The 25,558-nt window shown below is 32.4% G+C and overlaps 2 protein-coding genes and 2 long non-coding RNA genes across 6 annotated transcripts; 2 read left to right on the forward strand and 2 right to left on the reverse strand.

Annotated features, from left to right (window-relative positions):
- The first annotated feature begins 4,460 nt into the window (after positions 1-4,460).
- On the forward strand, positions 4,461-10,788 carry LOC146724678 (uncharacterized). Its single transcript, XM_085479495.1, is given in 3 exon segments — positions 4,461-4,757; positions 4,760-4,797; positions 4,799-10,788. Coding segments are annotated over 3 exon segments (2,676 nt in total). The 5' UTR covers positions 4,461-4,486; the 3' UTR covers positions 7,166-10,788.
- Positions 7,556-13,842, reverse strand: LOC146724679 (lipase maturation factor 2-like). The gene is made up of 10 exons (XM_085479496.1): positions 13,540-13,842; positions 13,096-13,279; positions 12,894-12,995; positions 12,529-12,722; positions 12,269-12,447; positions 11,175-11,424; positions 10,891-11,096; positions 10,536-10,788; positions 9,211-9,427; positions 7,556-8,934 (listed from the first exon to the last, which is right to left on the reverse strand). The coding sequence occupies exons 1-10, from the start codon at positions 13,631-13,633 to the stop codon at positions 8,661-8,663; spliced, it is 1,953 nt and encodes a 650-aa protein (XP_085335622.1). The 5' UTR covers positions 13,634-13,842; the 3' UTR covers positions 7,556-8,660.
- Positions 13,843-20,962: 7,120 nt separating this feature from the next.
- On the reverse strand, positions 20,963-24,911 carry LOC114930727 (uncharacterized). Of its 3 annotated transcripts, none has more exons than XR_003819513.2 (3): positions 24,786-24,911; positions 23,613-23,864; positions 20,963-21,112 (listed from the first exon to the last, which is right to left on the reverse strand). It is a non-coding gene; the product is annotated as an uncharacterized LOC114930727 (long non-coding RNA). The 3 variants fall into 3 exon arrangements; XR_014923991.1 differs by having other exon boundaries at positions 23,693-24,210; XR_014923990.1 differs by having other exon boundaries at positions 23,613-24,210.
- LOC146724680 (uncharacterized) lies at positions 23,601-24,755 on the forward strand. Its single transcript, XR_014923989.1, has 2 exons — positions 23,601-23,967; positions 24,115-24,755. It is a non-coding gene; the product is annotated as an uncharacterized LOC146724680 (long non-coding RNA).
- Positions 24,912-25,558: the final 647 nt, after the last annotated feature.

A 25,558-nucleotide genomic window follows, 5' to 3' on the forward strand; every position in this document is an offset into this window, starting at 1 on the left:
TTTTCTTTTGAACTAGAAATTTAAAAAATTTTCCCCCGACTTTACTTCTGGGGGCTCTAATCCATATTTATTTATTTTTTTTTCAAATGTAGTATACTTAAATTTAAAACTAAAGAAAATTTTTTTATTTACAATACCTTAAAATTTTTAAGGATATTTCTTTTTAATTAAAAATTTTTTTATCGTAAAAAAATCATACCCCGTTGAAAAACCGTTCTCGTCTGATCAAAGAAGTTAAAACCCAAATTTGGGGGGTGGTTAGGATTAGAGGGGTGACCGTTTTGGGGAAAACCCCTGACCTTTTGGGACCTTTTTTTTTTCTTTTTTTTTGCTAATTAAAAAAATTTTTAAAAAAACATAAAAAATTTTTTTTTTTTTTTTTAAAAATTTTTGTGGTTCAAAAAATTTTCCCCGGGTGTGCCCTCCTTTTTTCCTTTGGCCCTTTTTTTTTTTTTTTTCCCTCTCTCTCTCTGGGTCGATTAAAGGAAGCGGGGAAAAAGCGGAAACGCGGAAACGCGGAAAAGAAAGAAAAATAAATTTTTCTAGAGCCCGCTTTTTCCCCGCGTTCCTTCCGTTGTTTTATTGCCTTTAAATTTCAGGAAACCCATTTTTGGGGGGGGGGCCGGGGGGGGTTTTTTTATTTTCTTTTTTTTTTTAAAAAGCCCTTTTATTCCCCAAAAAAATTTTTAAAAAATGAAATATTAAAAAATTACAATAAAATTTAAAAAAATATAAAATTTAAAAAAAAATTTAAAAAAAAATTCTTTGTCACTATACCGTTCCGCTTTTTCCCCCAAAAAGGGTCCGGAAAAATTTAAAGGGAATAAAAAAAAAGGAAAGGGGGCGCGCGGAAAAAGCGGGACTTAGAAAAATTTAGTTTTTTTTCTTTTCCCCCTTTTTCCCCGTTTTTCCCCGGGGTCCCTGTAACGCCCCTCTCCTTTGGGGGGGAATAAAGAAAGCAGATTATTTTTGTATTATCGGTCACCAATCGAAATTTTGTTTTATAAAAAAAAGAAACTTTAAAAATTTAAATTTTAATTTAAATGTTTTTTAAATAATTGGGCCCCGGTCTACAATAGATGTAGAAAAAACCTTTAAAAAAAATTTATCAATCACAGAAAATTAATTTTCCCCCCACTTTACTGTGGGTAATTTTTTTTAAAATTAGAGTTTACAAAAACCCCTTTTTTTTTTGGCCCTTTTTTTTTTTTTTTTTTTTTAGTCAAAAAATTTTTCCCCCAAAAACCCAAATTCGCCGTCCCGACCCCGAGGGAGGGAGGAGGTTCGTGGTGGATTCCCCCCCTAGTTCCCGAGGGGGTTGGGCGGGGGACCGACCAAAAAACCCGAAGCCCCTGGTCATTGGGTTTTGTCCACCCCCGGAACCGGTAAGCTAACTTCCGGGGGCACCCGCCGGCGCCCCTTTGGGGAAGGGGAAAAAACCCCCAAGGATTCTAAAGGGTTTCCCCCCCGGGGGGGACATCCCTTTCCCCCAAAAAGGGGGAGGGGGGGGGGCTAATAGCCCCCCCCGGGCTTCCCAGGGGCACGTGCAATAGAGGGGGGCCCCCCCCCCTTTTTGAAAAACCCCGGGATGAAATTTGGGGCCTTTTAAAATTTAATTTTTTAAAATTTACGTTTTTAATTTTTAAAATTTTTTTTAATTTTCTTAAATTTTTAATTTAATTTTTTTTAAAAATTTTAAAAATTTTAAAATTTTAAATTTTAAAAAATTTTTAAAATTTTTAAATTTTTTAAAAATTTTGCCCAAAAAACTTTTTTTTGGTTTAATAAAAAAAAAATGCTTTTTTCCCCAAAAAAAAAACACGACAGGGAAAAAAAGTGGGAACCATGTTTTTTTTTTAAAAAAAAAGAAAAAATTTTAAAAAAAATAAAAATTTTTTATCGATTTTTGTCGTCGGTCAAAAAAAAAAAATTGGGTTTTAAAATAAAAGTTTGCTGTTTTTTACGACAAAAAGTAATGGGGTTCCCCACTAAAATTTAAAAGAAGAAGTATTTGATTTTTTTTGATATAAGGGATTTGGGGGGTTTTTTTCCTTTTCCTTTTTTTGAATTCAAAACGATCCCCAGTACGGGCCTGGCCTTAAAGTTAATTATTTTGTGGACCCCCAAATTTCAGAATCCCCAAAAACCCCCACCAACGAGAGTTCCAAAAATTTAAAAAGGCCCCAAAAAACCCTTTTTTCGGATTTTGTCCCCCCCTGGGAAATCCCGTGTTCTTTATTTCTGGGGAACGAAGGATTGATTTTGGCCCTTCGGTCACCGGGGGGACCCACGGGATCTCGCCAGAGAACTTATTTCTTTATCCCCCCCCCCTTATTCTGTCCCCTGCGCCCAAGTGGGTACGTTTTTTGCCAGTCGCGAAAATTTTTCCCCCAAAGGCGAAATTTCACCTCGTGAAGGCCGCTGTTGAATAATAAAGCCAGAAAACTCTTTTTAAAAAAAAGAGGGAAAAAAAAAAATTTTAAAAAAAAAAAAAAAACGTCGCAAGTACAAAAACCACTACATTACTACTACTACCCCTAAACCTACTATATTCTACCTTATTTCCCCCCCTCCCACCCCGGCCCCAATAAAATCCTTTAATTTTCAAAAAAATTTTCCTCAGTGCAGTTCGGCTAAAAACCTTGGGGTTTTTGTAAAAAAAAAAATTTTAGTCGAAATCGCACTAAGGCAAATTTTTTTGTAAAAATTTAAAAAATTTTTTACCTGGCTGAACCGAGGGAAAGTGTGCGGGAAGGGGCAAAAAGAGGTTCTCCCCTTTTGACGGCCTTTTGGGGATCTCTGTTTTAAACTTTAAGGACCTTTATGTTGACGTCAAAAGTCATTTTCAGCGAAACCGGTCCTGTCAAATTTACGCATAATTTCAAAAATAATGTTAAAATTTAACCCTTTTCATTCTTTCCATTTAAAATATTATACAATGTTAAAATATCAATTATATTTATATTACAATTGAAATATATATATCAATAAAAATTGTAAAAATTTAACGCGCACCCCTTTTTCTATGTTCTGAACGTAACTTTTAATTTATATCCTATTTTTCCCACTGAATTTTTTATAACATGTTTTTTTTATCACCGCTATATTTTATATAGTGATATTTTTTTATACCTTTTTTATAAAATCCCGCTTTCTTTTTTTTTTTTTTAAAAATTAATTATAATAGATCCCGGGGGGTGTAAAAAAAACTTTTATCAAAAAAAATAATGTGTGGCAAAATAGCAATAAATTAAAAAAGAAAGAAAACCCTAAACAATTAGCTTTGGGCAATTTTTTCTATTAGGGTTTTTTACATCTAGAAACCCAGATGCCCAAAAATTTTTGACACTTTGTAAAAATGCAATTTTATCAAAAAAGATAAAAAACTGTGGTTTCGGGGAAAATTCTCCCAAGCGAATTTTTGGTTCGCTTTTTTTTTTGTTTTCGTCATGTTTCCCCTAAGGCCGTCGATCTTTAATAGTATCTCATCGATGCCCGGAGTCAATACTAACATAGGCGTCTGCTACTATACAGGGTGTTACAAAAGTATCGGAACAGCAGAATAACTCGAAAAAATGAGTCCCTAGAAAAAAATGTTAAGTACTGGGTTTTGATGATTTTTTCCTGGCTATCTTGAAGCGTCAGATAGCCAAGAAAAAAATTATAAAACCCAAGTACGTAACACGTTTTTTCTAGGACTCATATTTTCGAGTTATTCTTGCTGTTCCGGTACTTTTATAACACCCTGTATATATATATTATATGTATGTATGTATGTATGTATGTATGTATGTATGTATGTATTGTATGTATGTATGTTTGATGTATGTATGTATTGTATGTATGTATGTTTGTATGTATGCATGTATGTATGTATGTATGTATGTATGTATGTATGTATGTATTGTATGTATGTATGTATGTATGTATGTATGTATTGTATTGTATGTATGTATGTTATGTATGTATGTATGTATGTATGTATGTATGTATGTGTAGTATGTATGTATGTATGTATGTATGTATGTATGTATTATGTATGTACACTATTGCATGTGCGCGGGATATTTTTTCGATTTTCGCGTTTCAAACTCTCATTTGACAATTCCATCGATACGTGTTTGTTTACGTCAAAAGAGAGAGGAAAAACGGAGTAGAGTGAAGATAAATATTGCAAAAGAGATAGATAACGATGTTAAAAAATCAGAAGAAAAAAATATGTATGATTCCCGATTTCACGCTATTTCTGTCAAACATGTGTGATTGATATTGATGATTTCGTTTGACAATGATGTTGACATGATGATGTTAATTGTCCGGTGTTTACTCTTCACTTCCACAATGCTGTTTTGAATCTAATTGACAAGTTGGTATGTAAGTTATCTTTTTTTATGTTTATTTTAGTCACTATATTTCATTCTGTTTTGTAGAGACACGAGAGAACCCATCGAGGAAAAAACGTGGAAAGAAATTTTCCCTTTGCATTATGAGCGACTCCGACGAATCTGACATCGAGGCTGACATTCAGGCCCTGACCGAAGCTCTATCTCTGCCTACAACCAGCAATTCCAGGCCACAGTTTGCTCGTGAAAACTCTCCATCCGACAGCACCCCATCGATAGACCCTAGGAGTGATGATGAATATCTCAGCTGCATCAATGTAAATCAGGACTTCGAGTCTCTGAACGCCTACGAGATAAATGCGCAGTTGATTTCAGGTCTGCTGACAGCCAAGACGAAATTACTGGCACTGCTGCAGAGTGCGAGAGGAAGATACAGGAGTTAGATGAGAAAATGAACTCCGAAGGATCCAGTTTGCGTACTAAGCCTCTCATCAACCAATGCTGGCATGCCCTACTTCAAGGATAAGAACCACTTCAGGCCGCCCAAGAACTACGACATAAAGCTGAAGGAGTCTCGTGGCGAGTTGTTCCTGCCGTCCCTTAAAAAACCCAGTCGTTGGTCGGGAGATGACAGGGAGAAGCTTCTGAGAGCCATACACAACGAAGCTATTGAATCTGTACTGTCTGAAGGATTTGATAACCTTGATAAACAGCTTGCTCAACATTCAGATAAGGAGACAGCGAATGGGCAAACTAAGAGGACTGTGTTAACGTTGCCTAGAAACTTCAGGGAGATGGTAGGAGCCATAGGCGAGAGGGAATTCGATTGGCACAAGATTTCCAGGATGGATTTTGAGGACAAGCACTCTCCGGGTGAGTGCCAGGCCATGTGGAATATCTACCTGCATCCGGATTGTAACAAAAGCGAATGGACGGTCGCGGAGGACAGGAGATTGTTGAGATACGCCAAGGAATGCAAGTATCAGGATTGGGACGCCATTACGGAACTGGTGGGGACGAATCGTAGCGCTTATCAGTGCTTCATCAGGTGTAACACCATCAAGAAGATGCCGTCCTCGGGACGTCCTTGGACCAAGGAGGAGGACAAATGTCTCGTCAGGGTCATCCATCAACTGAGGATCGGGGATTACATCCCGTGGACGGACATCGCGAATCATCTGCGGCACAGGACCAAGCAGCAGATCTACGCCCGGTGGAACTACCGGAAGGCGCCGCACCTACGTAAGGGCAGGTTTACCTACGTGGAAACGAAGACCCTCATGAACGCGGTGGAGAAGTACGGGCCGGATTTCGGCAAGATCGCCAGTGTCGTGATGCCGCATCGAACCTCGATGCAGCTGAACGAGCACTACCAGTTAATGATGACCAGGACATGCAACAACACGTGGACGATCGAGGACGACAGGAGGCTGCTCGAGCTGCACCAAAAGCACACTAACGATTGGGCCAAAATAGCCACGTACTTCGCCAACAAGTCGAGGATCCAGGTGCGACATCGGTTTACAGCGTTGGAGAAGTACCTGAAGAGGGACGTCTCTCTTGAGGAGATACCCAGGCCTCTGAAGAGCGTCGCAACGTGCAACAAATCCTCGTCATCCAAGATTCCGTTGAAGGAATGCAACAGAGACCAGCTGGTTGAGAAACCTCACGTTATACAGCTCGAAGACATCCAGCTGAGGCTGTATGAAGCTCTCAGCTTACCTCCTTCGAAGATTGTCAATTGTGAAAAGTCCTATGATGCGAAGCAGCTGATGTGCGACACCAGAAGACTGTACGACACCTTGAACTCGCTTAACGCCAATCTTGAGCTTTCCAATACCTTTCTGAGTCATACACACCTGAATAGAAGAGAAAAGCGACTCCTGGTCTCTCTGAAGGAATTTATGACCGTGAGAAACGATAGAAAGTATAATTACGAGCGAATAGAGAAGGTCAGAATGCAGATGTTTGGCCGGGTGAAGAAGTTCAGCGAGGATCCTTTCATCCCGCCTCTACCCTTCGAAGGACACGTAAGGAGCAAGAAGACGAAGAGTAGCAATAAAAATGAGTTCATGACTGATGAGTTGATAAATACCAATGAAAAATTCCTGGTCGACATGCCTGTAGAATTCAGCATAATATCTGAAATACAGTCCTTCGTTAGTGTCGAGGAGGAAATTGATTTTCACAGACTTAGTCAATTAATGGTACGAGATTATCAGGAGTGCGATCAGCAACAAGTAAATTTGTACAAGACATTAAAATGCAGACTGTGCTTTGATAAAACTGGCGCTTCGAAATATGAAGATAATACGGATCTGCAGACGAGAAGGTACAAACAATGCGCGAGTAAGTTGCAAATAACACCTGTAAACAGCGAATATACCAGTGAGGAAGAGAAGGTATTCGGTGACGTAATTGCGCCAAACCAGGCGACCTTGTTGGGTCTGAAGAATCTGCTCCTTTGGAAGTTGCTGTACGAATATCAGCACGAATCTGAGCATTACGATTTATTCCTCGAAAGTGAAGAAGAAAAAGAAGCAACGACGACCGACTGTCCTGTACAAACGGAAAGTACTGAATATCGGCTGCTGCAAACTCGTCTGCTGCAACTCTTCAAGCTTCCCATAGGTTTGTCGAACACCATGTTAGAGCTATGCGAACCGGAGTCTATATCTTTAACGAAAAAATCGCAAAGTCAGAGGATCATTTCGAGAAAGAGAAAATTTCAAAATTCTGATTCCGAAATCGAAACGGATGTTCCCTTAGCACGTAATTGCAAAGTGGTTAGTAAAAAAAGGTATAATACTGTTGCGAAATAATATTTGATTATTTTTAGCGAATTGAATCTCAAATACGCAAAGTTGAGTACAAAGTTTCTTTTTAAGCTGTTTTTAAGGCTCTTAGCTTCTCGTCGATCATTTTGCAATTGTGGCATCAAAAGCGAGAAAGCGCAAAAAATTCTTAGATGCTATTTCGAGAAAAAAGAAAAAGATATTTCGATGAAACAGCAGATTTCAGAAGACTAAAATTCCTCAAAAACTAGCCTTTATAATCAATCAATAGCTTTTCATTTAAAAATGACATCTAAGAATTTTCAGCGTATGCTTTTCCTTTGACGTCACAATCTGACATGATCGCGAGCTTTATTATTTCCTGCAAATATACATTTTCCTTTTTCGTTTGTTTATAAATTAAAGTAAACGTTGATATAAGATTAGTTTTTCTTTTTATTTATTACAAATATAATCTTCTGAAAATTACTCGTATTACATAACTGTGATGATTAGCGATAATGGAAGTTTATGTCACTTTTACTACGATTACAGAATGTAAAGTTACAGCTATAAATTTTAGGAAGGCCAAAAGAGTAGCCGCTAACTAATTACAATTTTATTAACTTATTTACAATCTGTGTCAATATAGTATAGTAATTAATCGAGAAAAGGATATGGATAACTTTTGTTTTTCTTTTAAGTAAAAAAAACTGTAGAAAAAATGTGATAGTAATAATCTAGATAAGAAAATATATTGTACATACACACACACACATATATATATATATATATATATATATATATATATATATATATGTATATATATATATATCTGTATATGCATGTATCAAAGTATAAATTTTTTTATTTTTATGATAATAAACATAATTCCTTTTTTATCTTATTATAAATGCTGTTATACTAAATGCTGTTTTATAAAATCAGACAAATGAATAAGTGAAAATGCAATAGTAACTTATATAATGAATTTAGAGTCGAGTTTTACCATTTTTTGTAATCACAAACTTAATCATACAAGTTAATAAAATAGTTTATCTTATTATTAGATGAATTTAAACAAGACACAATAAAATGCACTTTGAATATATTGTTCATTAATTGTCAAAAATGATAATTGTTATGAAATATAATTTTTATGAAATAATATACGTCTGTCTTTTTTTTTCTCTTCTTTTTTAAGATATTTATATTATATTGAGATATTTTAGAGCAAAGATTTTTTTAATGAATACCAGTCATTGTACATGATATTACATTATTATACACAATATAATGATCAATATTGTCTGATAGAGATCTATAAGATGGAAAGAAGAAATGCAAATGTATATTTTACATGCAAAAAGTATCCGTGTGTTGTGAAGTTACAAGTACATAATCCTCATTTAGTTGATACACACACACACATATATATATATATATTTTTTTTTACAACTTGCTTTCTCTAGTTTGTTAATTCAGTATCTTTAGTTTTGTAACGCGTCAAATTTTTGTAGATATAAGTATTATTGTTCAATAATTATTTCTTTTTTGATACTGAACTGCTGTAACCTGTTACAATGACTGTACATCCGGCTGTAAATATGCCCCATAAAAATAAGCTCGCTTCTATCTTACCGACCAAAGACCTCAAGTTGTCCAGAATTAATTTAAGCGGTTCATTTGCGACTTTAAAATCCGGCTTGTCTTGAATGACCTTCATCTTTTTTATATAATCGAGAAACGGTGGATGATCCCGGCTGAATGTCGAAAAATATTCTTTAACTTTCTCTCTGGTCCACCAAGCATTAGTTCTATAAAATTATAAAAGAAAAAGATATATATATATATATATTCTAGTCTAAAAATTATACAGGGCGTCCAATAATGATCTTAGAAAAGTCTATGTTTTGCGATCTTCTTAATAATTATTAATGAAAAGTAATTAAAAAAGATCAGCCACGAGAGATCTTGCTGTCATTATCGGACACTGTATCTATATTTAACATTTTTTAAATGTATAGTAAGTACATATTAAAAGAAATATACATACATACATATATATATATATTTTATATAATTATACTTACGTTTGGCTCCACGATGTATAATGATAATAATAGAGACTAGCTCTAATATATTTTGGCGGTCTGTCTCGAAATGGACTTTCGACGTTGTTTATTAGAGCTAGTACCTCGGGTTGCCCAGTCAATAAACGATAAGTAAATGACATCAACCATGGATTCTGTTGATATGAACCTAATGCGGCGAACCACATTTGCCAATCGAGACGAGGTTGATGAGGCGCTACAAAAAAGCTAATTGTTACATTGTCTCAAATTTATTGATAAAGTAGCTTTTCAAAATAATAAGCACTTTATATAGGGTTATTCATTTTAATTACCTCAGGCAAATATTTCGAAAACTATGAGAGATACGAAAAATGTTTCAAACAAAAGTTTTTTTTTACTTTGAGAGGGACATAAGATGATGTCATTGATTTGACCTTGTATAATTATTTGAAAGTCATGTGAAGATCACCTTCAATTTTTTAAATGGAACCTACTATTTTTTATTATTTATTTTGGTAGCTTATCTCGAGAGCTTTCCAAAACACTATAATGAAGTACTTTTCTAAGTACTTTTTATTAAGGTTTGAAGTAAAAAATTTTTTGACATAAAATGTAAAACATTCAGTTTTCGGTAATCATACCTTAATACTTTTATGTACAAAATAATGAAATCAATCAATTGATGTAAAGAGAATACATAGTTACTTTTAAAAAAAGTACGCAGCTGCATTGTTGCAAATTACATCCTTTTTTTAAAATAATTATTTGGTCTCATTATTCCATGTATAAAAGTATTAAGGTAAGATTATCAAAAACTGAATATTTTACATCTTTAAAGGCCGATTTGTTCAAATTTCTTGGTAAATTTTACCTAACAGATAGCATATGTTCGTCTTTTTTTAAAAACTTATTTGAAAAAAAAAAAAAAAAAAAAAAAAAAAGCTATCTGTCAGATTACATTTACCAAGAGATTGGAACAACCGGCCCTAGGACAAAAAATTGTTAACTTCAAACTTTAATAACTCAAAAAGTACTTGGAAAAAAAAAAAAAAAAAAAAAAAAAAAAAAAAATTATTATAATGTTTTTGAAAAGCTCTCGAGATAAGCTATAAAAATGTATGCAATAAAAAATAATAGGTTCCATTTAAGAAATTGAAAGTGACCTTCTGATTACACAAGATCAAACCAATGACACGATCTTGTCTCCCTCAAAGTAAAAAAAACTATTTGAAACATTTTTTCGTATCATAATTTTCGAGATATTTACTTGAGGCGATTAAAATCAATCATCCTGTATAACGAAACATTGAATAAATAAATAAATACGTCGAATTACACCCTACCAACAAATGGCAACGAGTTATTAACGTTTCCTGGCTTGTACAAGAACTCGTATTCCCTCCAAGGTCCTTCGATATTGTCGCTCCCTTCTATTATAACTTCCGGTCTACCTTCAGCTCCTGTCATACGACGAAACAAACCGTAGCTGTTCGCTAAATGAAGATGATCCACCTTTGCATGCATCTGTTTCAATTGTAAGGACATTGTCGAATTTTTCGACAGAATTGTAGAAGGATGCAAGGTGGAATATGGTACCTGCGAACATTTTAGACTGCATATTATATGTGTTCTGTTTTGTGTTGAGAAAGTTTAGTAATTAGAAATTGTAAATAAATCAGAACCATCTGTTATACTTACAAGGCTTATAACAAAAATCAGACACACTGCTATAGTGTAGAAAAGTGTAACTATTGTTGTTGTTATTTTATTACGTAATCCTTTCGCAGTCATAATAGAATTAGCTATCGAGTCCACTGCTGTTAATCCAAGAGATGCTAAACCAATGAACATGGAAAAGGTTACTATTCGAGATAAAACATAATCGAATTGTTCTTTTGTAAATGCTGGAAAAAGAAAAATCAATTACGATCAATTATATACACACTAGATTAAATTGTTTTAATTTTTGATGAAATAAATACCAATATTAGATTGAATGGTCCAATTATCTGTTATCCTAAGATTATAATAAATATACGTCCCGTATATAACTTTTCCATAGATCAATATGGTTATTAATGTCTTGAGATAATTTATAATGCGGGACTTATCGTTCTTAAATTTTCGTTTGTAGAAGAACTGATCGTCCAGTAAGGATATGCATAGACAAATCGTTAGGAAGTTGAAGAAATTGTAGTTTCCCGTAGCAATTATACAGATTTGCAAAAGTACCTAGAATATCAAAGATATAATAATAATAATAATAATGATTTAGAGTCTGGAGATGTTCCAACTTATTATACAGGATGTACGAAAAGTGCTGGACCTCTTAATTATTTTGAACAATCAAGGTCATGTCAAGGTCACCCTTAATTACTTAAATAGAAATCCCCATTTTTTACTGCATATTCGTATAATTTACTTCGATGACTTTTCAAAACACTATAATAAAATATTTTTTTATTCAATACTCTTTGAATTATAATGCTTGACATTTACAGTATTTTGATATAAAATACAAAATATTTTGTAAAGCATTCAATTTTCGGTAATTTTACCTTAATACTTTTATACAGAATAATAAGACTAATCAATTGGTGTAAAAAAAAACAGTTCAAAACGAGTAAGTAATTTGTAACATTTTTTTAAAAGCAATTAGTGTTCTTTATACGAATGTATTGGTTTTATTATTTTGTGCATAAAAGTATTGAGGTAAGATTATCAAAAACTGAATGTTTCACAAAATATTTTGTATTTTATGTCAAAATACTGTAAACTTCAAGTCTCATAACTCAAAAAGTACTTAATAAAAAAATACTTTATTATAGCGTTTTGAAAAGTTCTCGAGATAAGTTACAAAAATATGCATTGAAAAATAGGAGTTTACATTTAAGAAATTGAAAATGACCTTTACATGATCTTGATAATGCTATTCAAGGTCATAATATTGCTATGTAATACATCATTTAAAACTACAAGTTTTGTATAAAACACATTTTCAGAAATATGTATTGTTCAAAATAATTAAGAGATCTGAGACTTTTTACACCTTGTACATGTAGCATAAATTACATACCTGTAAATAAAATGCTACTATTCTCACTTTTCTGATCGGGAAGAAAAATAAGATTGGTATGACAAGCTCGATATTGTTTGTGGCAACAGTGCTTAATCGAAGGAACCAAGCTGGCAAGTGATGTGCGTACCATGCCAGAGGAGTAGGTATACATTGAGATTCAAAGTGAATATTTAGAGCTGCAAAAAACATAGTAAAATATCTCTTAAATAATGTATAACATTATTCTTACATATTGGAATTTATGAAAATCATCTTACCATCTAATTTCCACCACAGTGGACAATCTGAAGTAAATTTTACCACTCCACTAGCAAACATTAAACGAAAGAGTAGCCAGCGCACAGTCCAGAATGTCACAGCATCGCTCGGAGTGCTTGGTTTTCCACGCTGAGGGTACCAAAATGGTGCTACAAGTATACATAGGAATCCAACTTCCAATAATAAAATATCCCTGTATAAATTTAAAAAAAACATTTAGTAAATTTAAGCAATTATTCATACTTAAGTAAATAAATTAAATGTAAATATTATAAAATACATAAATACATAGTTTACAAGTATTAGAATTTGTGGTATTAGAATGTAATAGTTGGAAATATTACAGTATATAGTTAAAACTTACCACTGAAACCACATAAATGTTTGACCAATCTGATATAAAGAATAATACAAGGTCCATAGACCTGCAAATATCGGCGCAATGCAAAATCTTTGAGAAATAAATCTGTAATCAAAGGATTAATAAATTTATATTATAATTTTGTACTATGTTCTATATTTTTCAATGTTTTAATCTTGTACTTTTATTTAACGTAACAACAAACCCTGCAAAGGAGAGCACAGTTCCAAGGAGAGATAGTATGTCCAGCATGTATTCTACATTTAAGCCTAGATACGGAGCAAACCATAACAATGTTGGCTTCTGCTTCAGTTTATTAAATATTGTTGCGCGTGCTTTGAGATCCACCTGCGTTCTGGCTGGCAAGATTCCATTATCACCATACAATCCTAGATTTTATAATTAATTAATAATAGTAATTGTATATTATTTTACATTACATCTTGATTTTTTAAAAATAGATTTGTACATTCTGCAATAAAACTTATACATAAAATTAAAATTTTAATTATAAATATATATACGTATATATATAATTAAAATTTCAATATATATATGCATTTTGTGTGTAAATATCAAACATATCTTGAATTAATAAATAAAAAAACTGCATTAGAAAATAAACGAGCCAAATATATAAAATACTTACCTGGGATCTGTATGTAAAAGCTGAGGAATGCAAACAGGTATATAATGCAAATTCCACGTAGGAATAAATTCCGGGTGTAGCGTACCTGCGCCATAATCGGCGTCGGCTACGAAAGCGGATTTCGTTTTATGTTAAAAAGTTAGATATTTATTAATTTAATCGCAATAACGTGCGACTAAACTACCGGCGACAAACGCGAAACGCGCGCACACACACACATACACACACACACACACACACACACACCATATATATATATATATATATATAAGTACACGTCGACCTCTCGGCGATTTTCGACGTATGTATCTTGCGAACGTGTGAATATATATATGTATATATATGGCGTATGTATATATTATGTGCGATACGTGTGTGATATTTTATATATATATATATATATATATATATGACGATCAAGAAAATGTATATATATGTATATATGTATATGTGTATGTATACATATACAATATATATACGTAAACAGAGTGAGGGTGCGATTACATGGACGCGCGGAAACGCGGAAACGCGGAAGAGAAAGTAACTAAACTTTACTAGAGTCCCGCATTTCCGCGCGTTCCGTTTCGTCTGTTTTGATTGCCTTATATTACATGGAGCACATTTTGAGCGGAAAAGCGGAACGGTATAGTGACAAATAGACATTTGTATTAATTTTTTAAATTTATATTTACTTAATTCATTGTAATTCCTTTTAATATGTTCATCTTTTCAACTTATCTATTGAATACAAGCATTTTAATCAATAAATATAACAAAATTAAACAAATCATATATAGTAGGCCAACTGAACGAGCAAATAAATAAGGTGTAAAAATTTTTATTAATAGTTAAATAATTAAATTAACATTCCGTTACAGAATCGATATAAATTGTAAACGTTTCGACTGCACTACAGTCTTTATCAATACATAAAAGTTAAATATTAAAATACAAAGTTAAATGTTAAAAATACAAAGTTAGTTAAATATTAAAATATAAAATTGAAACGATTCTTCGCTGTTGACCAATAGATATGCAAGGCGATTGGTCTGAGATGCCAAGTTATGCGACATTTGAGCATGCTACGGATATAATACGCGAATTAAATCAATGTCAGAGAAAATTAAAAAATCTTTCAACTTACATTATCGTTTTAACAAGTCCTTTTCCCCGATATTTCAAGTGTGTGTTGCGAAGTCTGAATACCAAATGTCAAAATAGAGAGCGTGATGTATTTATTTATTACCAATGTTTTTTCTAAATTATGATTCAGCAAATTTTTTAAGTATGTCAAAATAACTACTGTCTAACAATTCGGTGTCTGTATTTAAATTAATTCCATTTTTCTGTTCTTTAATGTGGATCATTTCAGATATTAGTCTTTTATGGTAGTTCTTTTCGTGATCCATAATTTTAATATTGTCCCAGTCAAATGTATGTTGTTCGTTTAGAATGTGTTCTGTGACAACCGAATGTCTAGCAGAGTCTAATTTAATATTATTTTTATGTTCTTTAAGTCTCGTTCCTAACTGTCTTTTTGTCTGTCCGACATATGTGTTAATTTAATTATTTAACTATTAATAAAAATTTTTACACCTTATTTATTTGCTCGTTCAGTTGGCCTACTATATATGATTTGTTTAATTTTGTTAAATTATACGAGCCTTTCATTAATTAATTTCAATAAATATAGTTAAATATTAATATTTTATAATTCCCCGTTCCGCTTTTCCGCTCAAAATGTGCTCCATGTAATATAAGGCAATCAAAACAGACGGAACGGAACGCGCGGAAATGCGGGACTCTAGTAAAGTTTAGTTACTTTCTCTTCCGCGTTTCCGCGTTTCCGCGTTTCCGCGCGTCCATGTAATCGCACCCTGAGAGAGTGGAATTGCCGGAACTTACCAAACCGCCTTTTTGACCTAAAGGACAGTTTCATGAACGCGAATAAACTTTTTTTTAGCTGCCAAACAAATGCACCTACAATCATAAATTTAAAATAAATTGATGATGCATTATTTATAATTAATTAATTAAATAATAAATTTTGTCCAATGGTTGCCTTTGTAGCTTCTCTAATATTTCTGGAAACCAATAGAAAAATCTACTGCAATTATAAATATAAAATAAATTAATAAATTATTTATAATTAATTAATAAATTATTTTATCTAATATGTTGGGGAATCAATAAAAAAAGTGATGCAGATTCATGCATTCCAATCTTAAAGGTGCATTCACCTTAAGGGTCGACAGATCGTCCAGCCAGACTCCGAATTGATGTTAGAGACCTCGCGCGGTGACAACGCGAAACTTCGGTTTCAGTGTTGCCAACGCTGAGAAACCAATTCTCGGGTTTTATGTAGTGGTGCATGTCTATACACGTACCAGAGAGAAAGATGAGAGCGGCCAGGCCGGCGTTTTGGCTGTTACCGTTTTTACGGGACTGCTTGAAGCGCCCCTCGCACCCGTTTTTAATATCGGAACTAACTGCACACCCATTTTCTGGCAGGGTCGATAAAGTTTGTATTTGGTGCGAGTCCGTGCTACGCCCATAATTTTCGTGTTAACACAGTATCACGTATTCATTCTGTATATGTGCGATCTTTTCTCTTTATTTATATATATATATATATATATATATATATATATATGTATTTATATAATTTGTATAAAAACTAAAATATAATTATTAAAATATATATATATATATGTATATGTGTAATGAAATATATAAATCTTATTTTAATTAAAATAAAAAGAACGATTAATTGTTCGACCATCTGGATTTTGGAATGTAATTTTTAATATATATTATATTATATTTAATATTTATCGCCGCTTCTATTAATATGAAGTGCAATGTCAACGTGCAATAATGTACAATTATTTAAAGTTTCCATGCCTAATGTATCATGCCGGTATAAAAGAACGTCAAGTAGCATGCGTAGCCGAGCAACTAAGATGACGAGCTGAAATCGTGGACATTTCAAGTTCAAACCCCTGCCTTTTTCAGATTTTTTTTTCACTTTTTTCAAATAAGTTATTATGTGTATAAATGTGTAATAATCAATATATCATTATTTGATAATTTTTTTTGTAATGGAACAAAATAAATTATTTTTTAATTCTGCAAGGAATTTAATTATTAATGCAAACGCCCACACACATAATTTAGATATTCAATTTTTTTTAGTTCAAATGTTTCTTGCAATCTGTATACGACAATCAGTCCACTCGCTGTGCCACAGATTGCATCGCATAATACGCTCAGAGTTATAATACGATAGAGATCGCTTTACGCTGTTTTTCCTTGAAATAAATAAATTTTACGTGTTGTGTACGCGTGTTTAGTATATTTGTTTCTTTCATATTAATTTTAACTATAATTAGTTTTTTAATTAAGATTATTTTAGTGTTAGTTGTTTATTTGTTAGTGTCCTGTTTTCTTTAATTTCGCATTTTTTAATTTTCTTTTTTTTTTGGTGTTGGTGCTAATTATTATTTTTATTTTACAATGTCGAGTAAACACCGGTTTTACGATAAATGTGTGTATTTAAATTGCACAAATATTAGGACAAAAGATGGAAAACGTTTATTTCGATTTCCATTACAAACGGGTGCGAGACATGATTTATGGTTACGCAATAGTGGTGAGTTTATAAAATTGATTTACTTATTTATATCAATATATAATATATATTGATATGATATATGAAACAAATATATATATATATTCTTTGTTTTTTTAATAAAATATGTCAGATATTATGTATGTTTACGTATGGATTACGTTGAAGTGTTTCTTTGCCGCGTTTTTCTGATCTCGCCGAACGGTTCGCGAATCCTGTGCGAATAAAAAACGATGCGCGTGTGTGTGTGCGTGCGATTGTGATGATCAGTTTCAGTTCGTCTTCAACGCTTGACGAGAGAAGAGGTCCCGAACTGCTGTAAGTTTATAAAAACATATTTTTGTATAACACATTAGAACGATTTTATATTATTTTTTTTGTCTAGAAAACGTTATATTAATAACCGTTATGAAAACGATCTCGACGACGGTCGTCACCGGCATCGTCGCCGTCGTCGAGATCGTTTTCATAACGGTTATTAATATAACGTTTTCTAGACAAAAAAAATAATATAAAATCGTTCTAATGTGTTATACAAAAATATGTTTTTATAAACTTACAGCAGTTCGGGACCTCTTCTCTCGTCAAGCGTTGAAGACGAACTGAAACTGATCATCACAATCGCACGCACACACACACGCGCATCGTTTTTTATTCGCACAGGATTCGCGAACCGTTCGGCGAGATCAGAAAAACGCGGCAAAGAAACACTTCAACGTAATCCATACGTAAACATACATAATATCTGACATATTTTATTAAAAAAAACAAAGAATATATATATATATTTGTTTCATATATCATATCAATATATATTATATATTGATATAAATAAGTAAATCAATTTTATAAACTCACCACTATTGCGTAACCATAAATCATGTCTCGCACCCGTTTGTAATGGAAATCGAAATAAACGTTTTCCATCTTTTGTCCTAATATTTGTGCAATTTAAATACACACATTTATCGTAAAACCGGTGTTTACTCGACATTGTAAAATAAAAATAATAATTAGCACCAACACCAAAAAAAAAAGAAAATTAAAAAATGCGAAATTAAAGAAAACAGGACACTAACAAATAAACAACTAACACTAAAATAATCTTAATTAAAAAACTAATTATAGTTAAAATTAATATGAAAGAAACAAATATACTAAACACGCGTACACAACACGTAAAATTTATTTATTTCAAGGAAAAACAGCGTAAAGCGATCTCTATCGTATTATAACTCTGAGCGTATTATGCGATGCAATCTGTGGCACAGCGAGTGGACTGATTGTCGTATACAGATTGCAAGAAACATTTGAACTAAAAAAAATTGAATATCTAAATTATGTGTGTGGGCGTTTGCATTAATAATTAAATTCCTTGCAGAATTAAAAAATAATTTATTTTGTTCCATTACAAAAAAAATTATCAAATAATGATATATTGATTATTACACATTTATACACATAATAACTTATTTGAAAAAAGTGAAAAAAAAATCTGAAAAAGGCAGGGGTTTGAACTTGAAATGTCCACGATTTCAGCTCGTCATCTTAGTTGCTCGGCTACGCATGCTACTTGACGTTCTTTTATACCGGCATGATACATTAGGCATGAAAACTTTAAATAATTGTACATTATTGCACGTTGACATTGCACTTCATATTAATAGAAGCGGCGATAAATATTAAATATAATATAATATATATTAAAAATTACATTCCAAAATCCAGGTGGTCGAACAATTAATCGTTCTTTTTATTTTAATTAAAATAAGATTTATATATTTCATTACACATATACATATATATATATATTTTAATAATTATATTTTAGTTTTTATACAAATTATATAAATACATATATATATATATATAAATATATATATATATATATAAATAAAGAGAAAAGATCGCACATATACAGAATGAATACGTGATACTGTGTTAACACGAAAATTATGGGCGTAGCACGGACTCGCACCAAATACAAACTTTATCGACCCTGCCAGAAAATGGGTGTGCAGTTAGTTCCGATATTAAAAACGGGTGCGAGGGGCGCTTCAAGCAGTCCCGTAAAAACGGTAACAGCCAAAACGCCGGCCTGGCCGCTCTCATCTTTCTCTCTGGTTCAAGTCTACGAAATTTAGCACGGACTCGAACCAGGGGCAAAGTGTGTCGGTAAGGGGCAAAGTCTATCGCACGAAGATGGCGGTCTCTTCTTTAGGCAGGCCTTTGGCGATCTGTCTATTAATCTGTGGTTTGGCCGACCGACCTGTCGACCCTTAATCTGTGGTAACACAGATTAATAGACAGATCGCCAAAGGTCTGGATCACAGATTAATAGACAGATCGCCAAAGGTCTGGATGAAGGAGAGACCAGCATTTCTCACTGATTTCAGCGCCATATCGTAGTAGTGGTCAATGCAGTAACTATTAATACGTTCCCAAGATAAGAGCGTCTCATGCTCATGAACTCGTCCGGCGGCATGTACGAGATTTATCTTTTCGTAGCGTTCGCGTATTTCGGAAAGGACAGAATTTTATGATGTTATAAATAAATAAATAAATAAAATATTAACCTGACCTATTATAATTATTTTTTAATAAATGTTTCATTATTATTATCATCTAAGTCTAAGTCGTTTAATTAATTTTTAGTTTTTTAATAATTAATTTAATTTATTCTAATCATTTTAATATGTGAAAAATACTAATACGTATACGTTTTATAATGAATTAATATATTTCGAGAGTCGAATTATATATTTTTAATAATATAAAAGTGTTCAAAAATTATATTTGACTTTTAATTTTAATTATTTTAGCAAAGAGTTCCGAAATCTCTTACACACATAATAGAGATTTTGTTCATCCATATAATTCGCAATTAAGTATATATGTTAATTATTAATTTTAATAAAATACAAAATTAAAATTAAAGGTCAAATATAATTTTTGAACATAAATATATTTAATTCGTTATAAAACGTATACCCCGTGATAGTATTTTTCTCGTACAAAAATAACTAGAACAAATTAAATTACTCATAAAAAAATTAAAAAATAATTAAATAATTTATATTATATATGATAATAATAAAACATTTTATAAAAAAAACAGATTCAATAAATATAAGTATATATATAACATGTACTTATATTTATTGAATCTGTTTTTTAATAAAATGTTTTATAAGCTTAGAAAACTTGACTTTGACGTAACTAGCAAATTTTATTTAATTATTTCACGACGGTTTGACGTAATAAAATGTTTTATTATTATTATATAAAATATAAGTTTAAATTCTTTAATTAATTTTTAATCTTTTATGATTAATTTAATTTACTCTAATTATTTTTGTACGAGAAAAATACTATCATGGGTATACGTTTTATAATTAATTTAATATATTTGTGTTTAAAAATTATATTTGACCTTTAATTTTAATTTTTATTTTATTAAAATTAATAATTAACATATATACTTAATTGCGAATTATATGGATGAAAAAAATCCCCATTATGTGTGTAAGAGATTTCGGAACTCTTTGCTATAAAATAATTAAAATTAAAAGTCAAATATAATTTTTGAACACTTTTATATTATTAAGAATATATAATTCGATTCCCGAAATATATTAATTCATTATAAAACGTATACGTGATATTATTTTTCTCATATAAAAATGACTAGAATAAATTAAATTAATTATTAAAAAACTAAAAAGTAATTAAACGACTTAGACTTAGATGATAATAATAATGAAACATTTTATTAAAAAAAGATTCAATAACTAGTAGGTCAGGTTATAATTTTTTATTTATTTATTTATAACATTATGAGCTATTAAGCTCATCATCTCGTTCGCTCTCTGTCTTGCTTTCATTCGGCAAGTCACAAACGATATATGATACTCGTATGTTCCTACTTCAACTCTCGAGAATCTGAAACAAACGAAACTCGTGTCCAATATACAGGGTGTCCGGTAACTAACAGACCAATGATTACAAATGGATTCTTTGGTCAATTTGGGAACGATTTTTCCTCAGCGAAAATGTCGAAAAAGGTCATCATTTTTTACAACTTTCCAATCTTTGTCATTATGTATCTTTATAACTAAGCCTTAAATTAAAATTTTATTATAGTAAACTCTACCTGAAATTAACTGAAGAATGTAATTATGTTAGACTTTTAACTCCAAAACGTTTAGTTTTCAAAAAACCTATTTTTTTCAATCGCTTATAACTCGAAAATTATTGACTTCTCAACATTTTTGCTAAGGAAAAATCGTCTCCAAATTGGCCAGAGAATCCGCCCTTAATCATTGGTCCGTTAGTTACCGGACACCTTGTATATATTATATAAAAGTGTATAGCACGTCAGAAGCTTGTGAGCTTACAGCGATAAGTAAAAACAATTGCGTATTTATTTCATTGCGTTTATCTGTTTAAACGCGCGCTTTAATTTTTCCAACGTTTTTGCCTGTTTATATTTTAAAGGTCCTCTCTTCTAAAAATCTTGTTTTAAAGATCCTCTCCGCGAGCAAAATTCGAAAACATAAATTATTTAATATTTTTACTTTATTATTTGTAAATCCTCGGTAATTTCAAAATTTTTCTATTTGAAAATTATTAATTTTCTATTGCCAATTAATTTTATCACAGACTTTACTCTTACTCCCATTGCACTTTCGTTTGCGGTTTTCAGTATACGATTTTTTATCGTAGTTACTGAAAATTATTATTGTGAATTATACTTGTGCAGTGATTTGAAGAATTTACAATTTCGTTGAAATTGTTGATTTTTCAAAAAAATTACGAGATTCGCGGAAATTGCGTGCTTTCTTGGCATTTTCCGTTCGCGGCAGGCGGTTTATTTTTGATTGTTGCAAGTGTTTTTGTTTTTTTTTTATTAAAATAGATAATAATAATGTGAAATAAATCACGATATTTGACAGATGTGCATATATATAGAAATTGTAATAATAATAATATTATATCATAAAATTGTAAATTGTTTCAATTTTTTATAGACTGCGATAAAAGATTTTACATTTGGATAAGAAACTGCGGTAAGTAAAAATATAAAATTCTTGAAAACGTAAAAATATTTGATAACGTAAAAAGGTGAACTTTGAAAAATAAGGAACTTAAAAATTGCACTAATAAATGGGCTATATATATGTGAGCCGTGCGCGGATGTAAGGTGTGTTATATCGAAATTTAATTAATAGAATTGAGAATTAATCCCAATTTTAAGTCTTACAAATGTCCAAGCTAATTTTTTGTACCTCGTGTACATTTTTGAAAGTTATATCGAAAAATTAAATTTCAATATGCGTCTTACATCTCACATTTCGCATACGGCTCACATATAGCCTATTTATCTCTTATACTTTATTTCAACCCTTATAGAAATTTATTACTAGTAACGCCAATTTATCACTTATTTCGAGTAATTAATCACTTTTATTTCGAATACTTAAATTACTGTATATTATAGTATTTTAAATACTCAAAATAAGTGATTAATTGGCGTAGTGATAAATTTCTACAAGAGAATAAGGAGCCTTTAAATTCTTAATGTAAAAAATTTCAAGTAATTTTCTTTAATAAAATTTAATTAAAAAATTTAATTAAAAAATTTTTGAACACTGTGTTATATCACATTTAAAATCGTGATTATTTCAATAAAAAAACATTTTATGTGTAAAAAATATATTTTTTATATTTAATAAATTTTATATATATATGCATATATGTAAAATATTCTCTCTCTCTCTCTCTCTCTCTCTCTCACACACACACACACACACACACACACACACACAACGGGGGCCAAATCTCTCAAATTGGTCTCATGATCAATTAGCCTGGATTCGCACCAGGGGCAAAGTCTGTTGGTAATGTCAAACGAATTTAGCCTGGACTTGCACCAGGGGCAAAGTCTTTTGGTCGAGTCTACGAAATTTAGCACGGACTCGAACCAGGGGCAAAGTCTTTTGGTTCAAGTCTACGAATTTAGCACGGACTCGAACCAGGGGCAAAGTGTGTCGGTAAGGGGCAAAGTCTATCGCACGAAGATGGCGGTCTCTTCTTTAGGCAGGCCTTTGGCGATCTGTCTATTAATCTGTGGCATTGCTCACGCGGACGCACCGTAGAGAGACAAGGACCGATAATGACGTGTTCTCCTTGTTCCTCTACCGTGCCGGTATACGCGAGATGCCGCCTGAAAATGCTTTCTGGGTATCGATTCTGTAACTTTTTCTAAAGTAAAAACGTAAAAAATGAAAAATTTCCGCCAATCGCACATCGATTTTATTTTAAAATCAATGCGTGATTGGCGAGAATTTTTCACATTTTTACTTTAAAAAAAGTTACAGAATCGATACCCTGACCTTCCGTAGCAGAAGGCAGTAGCGTAGCAAGGCGAATAAGCACCCACTTTTTGGAAATTGTATATGGGTGCATTCGTTTATGCAGAGACTGCCGCAGAATGCCGCAGATGTCGTTCGTTTACTCCACCTGCGCAACCGACTGCAGCGCAGTTTGTTGTTCGTTTAAGCAGAGCTGCTGCCTATCTGCGCAGCCATCTCGGAGGTCCTGCTCAGGATGCTCTGCTCGCAGTACTGCGGACTACTGCGTAAACGAATGTAGTCTTCTCCATTGTTAAGCCAATTGAACTTGGAAACGTTGTCTGAAAATTATTTCAATTATAAGTTATGTTATAAAAGTTCAGAACAAAGAAGGTGGAGAACAACTCCTCCAAATAGATCCTACAAAACTAAAAGTAATGCAAGGTAAGTAATACAATAAAATTATGAAATCTGTTAATTTATATTTACGATCCAATTAACTTAAAAATGCATTTTTATCAAGAATATAAATTTAAAGTAATCTGTTTAAAAAAAAATGTGCTTTTGTATAAAGATGCAATTCTGTTACAGTCATTCCTAGCTATCAAGCTACTTCGTCCCCAGTTAGTTTGGAAAAATCTGAGAAGTCTACATTCAGCAACATTTCAATCCTACTGTCATCACTGTCTGAAAATGTTATGTGCACACGTCATATGTCAGAACCTTCAATCTATTTAAAAATTTTATTATATTTATTCAAATAATAATTCATATTTAATATAAATATGATGGTTTCTAAATCGGCCTAAGAGCCATAGCACGAAAAATTACGAAAATTAATTATTCGGAACTGTATCTCTTGGTACGAGATTACTAAAGTTCCATATATTAATTAACCTCGAACTTACATATGGAGAAATAGGCACGAAAAATATAGATCCGAAAAGTCTGAATAGCTTAGTGGTAAGAGCAGTCGCCCGGAAAGTGAAAGACGCGGGTTTGATTCCCGCTTCAGCGACTTTTCGGACCTATATTTTTCGCGCCTATTTCTCCATATGTAAGTTCGAGGTTAATTAATATATGGAACTTTAGTAATCTCGTACCAAGAAATACAGTTCCGAATAATTAATTTTCGTAATTTTTCGTGCTATGGCTCTTAGGCCAATTTAGAAACCATCATATTTATATTGTTTATATTGAGAGCCAATAAAAAATATTTATTTCTGAGTTAATTCATATTTATTTAAAATTTCTTTACTTACGCACTCCAATTACAATCTGAGCAGTCAATTCACGCAGGTGATCGTTCGGTAAATGATGTCACGTGACTCGCAGATAATAGACGCAGTAGATGCGCAGTGGATGCGCTAATCGCTGCATAAACGAATGCACCCTATATGCTTATGCACATATGTGTGTATATGTATGTTGCGGATTAACCAATCAACTGACAAGTTGCTTTACTTTCATTGGTCAATCGGCAATTGTCAACTAGCAACGAGGATATTTGCAACCTATTGTATAATGGCTCTTATGCATATGCTTATGCGCTTATGCAAGAGTGTGTGCTCCCCGCTTAAGAATCTTGATTGGTCTATAAACGTATGCATAAGAAATTCAACCAATCGAATTTCTTATGCATATGCTTAAGCGCTTATGCAAAAGTGTGCGCTCCCCGCTAAAGCGGGGGGGGGGGGGGGATTCGTAATTCCAGGCCGGCCGATAAGCGTCTCCACCGGGCCTTCTGCCGACCCTTAATGCATCAACAAAATATTACTTTAATAATAGCGTTTTCGATTGGGGTGCACTGGCTGCACTGAATGTCAGGCGCGTGTTCGATTGGTAGTGCCAATGCGCACTTGGCTAGTGTTGCGTGTTCGTTTGAACGCACAACACTCACATAGTGCGCACTAAGTGGCACGAGATATTTTGACGGTGCCAGTTCAGTGCACTGGATGCATGCAAGCAGTAGGGCATTCTTTTGAACGAAAATTCGACATAATGAGCAATTCGGATTTGGCTCTCTTTAATATTT

The sequence above is a fragment of the Nylanderia fulva genome, unplaced genomic scaffold (genome assembly GCF_048542155.1).
Source record: "Nylanderia fulva isolate GAGA-0341 unplaced genomic scaffold, ASM4854215v1 Scaffold120, whole genome shotgun sequence".
Lineage (NCBI taxonomy): Eukaryota > Metazoa > Arthropoda > Insecta > Hymenoptera > Formicidae > Nylanderia > Nylanderia fulva.

Excerpts from the sequence above, each read along its gene's own strand:
- LOC146724679 (XM_085479496.1), bottom strand. The coding sequence starts at position 13,633 with ATGGCGCAGGTACGCTACACCCGGAATTTATTCCTACGTGGAATTTGC. Across the intron at positions 12,996-13,095 it reads ACTGTGCTCTCCTTTGCAGG|ATTTATTTCTCAAAGATTTT; the intron begins GTTTGTTGTTAC and ends CTTTGATTACAG. Across the intron at positions 11,425-12,268 it reads TAGTAGCATTTTATTTACAG|GTACTTTTGCAAATCTGTAT; the intron begins GTATGTAATTTA and ends TTGATATTCTAG.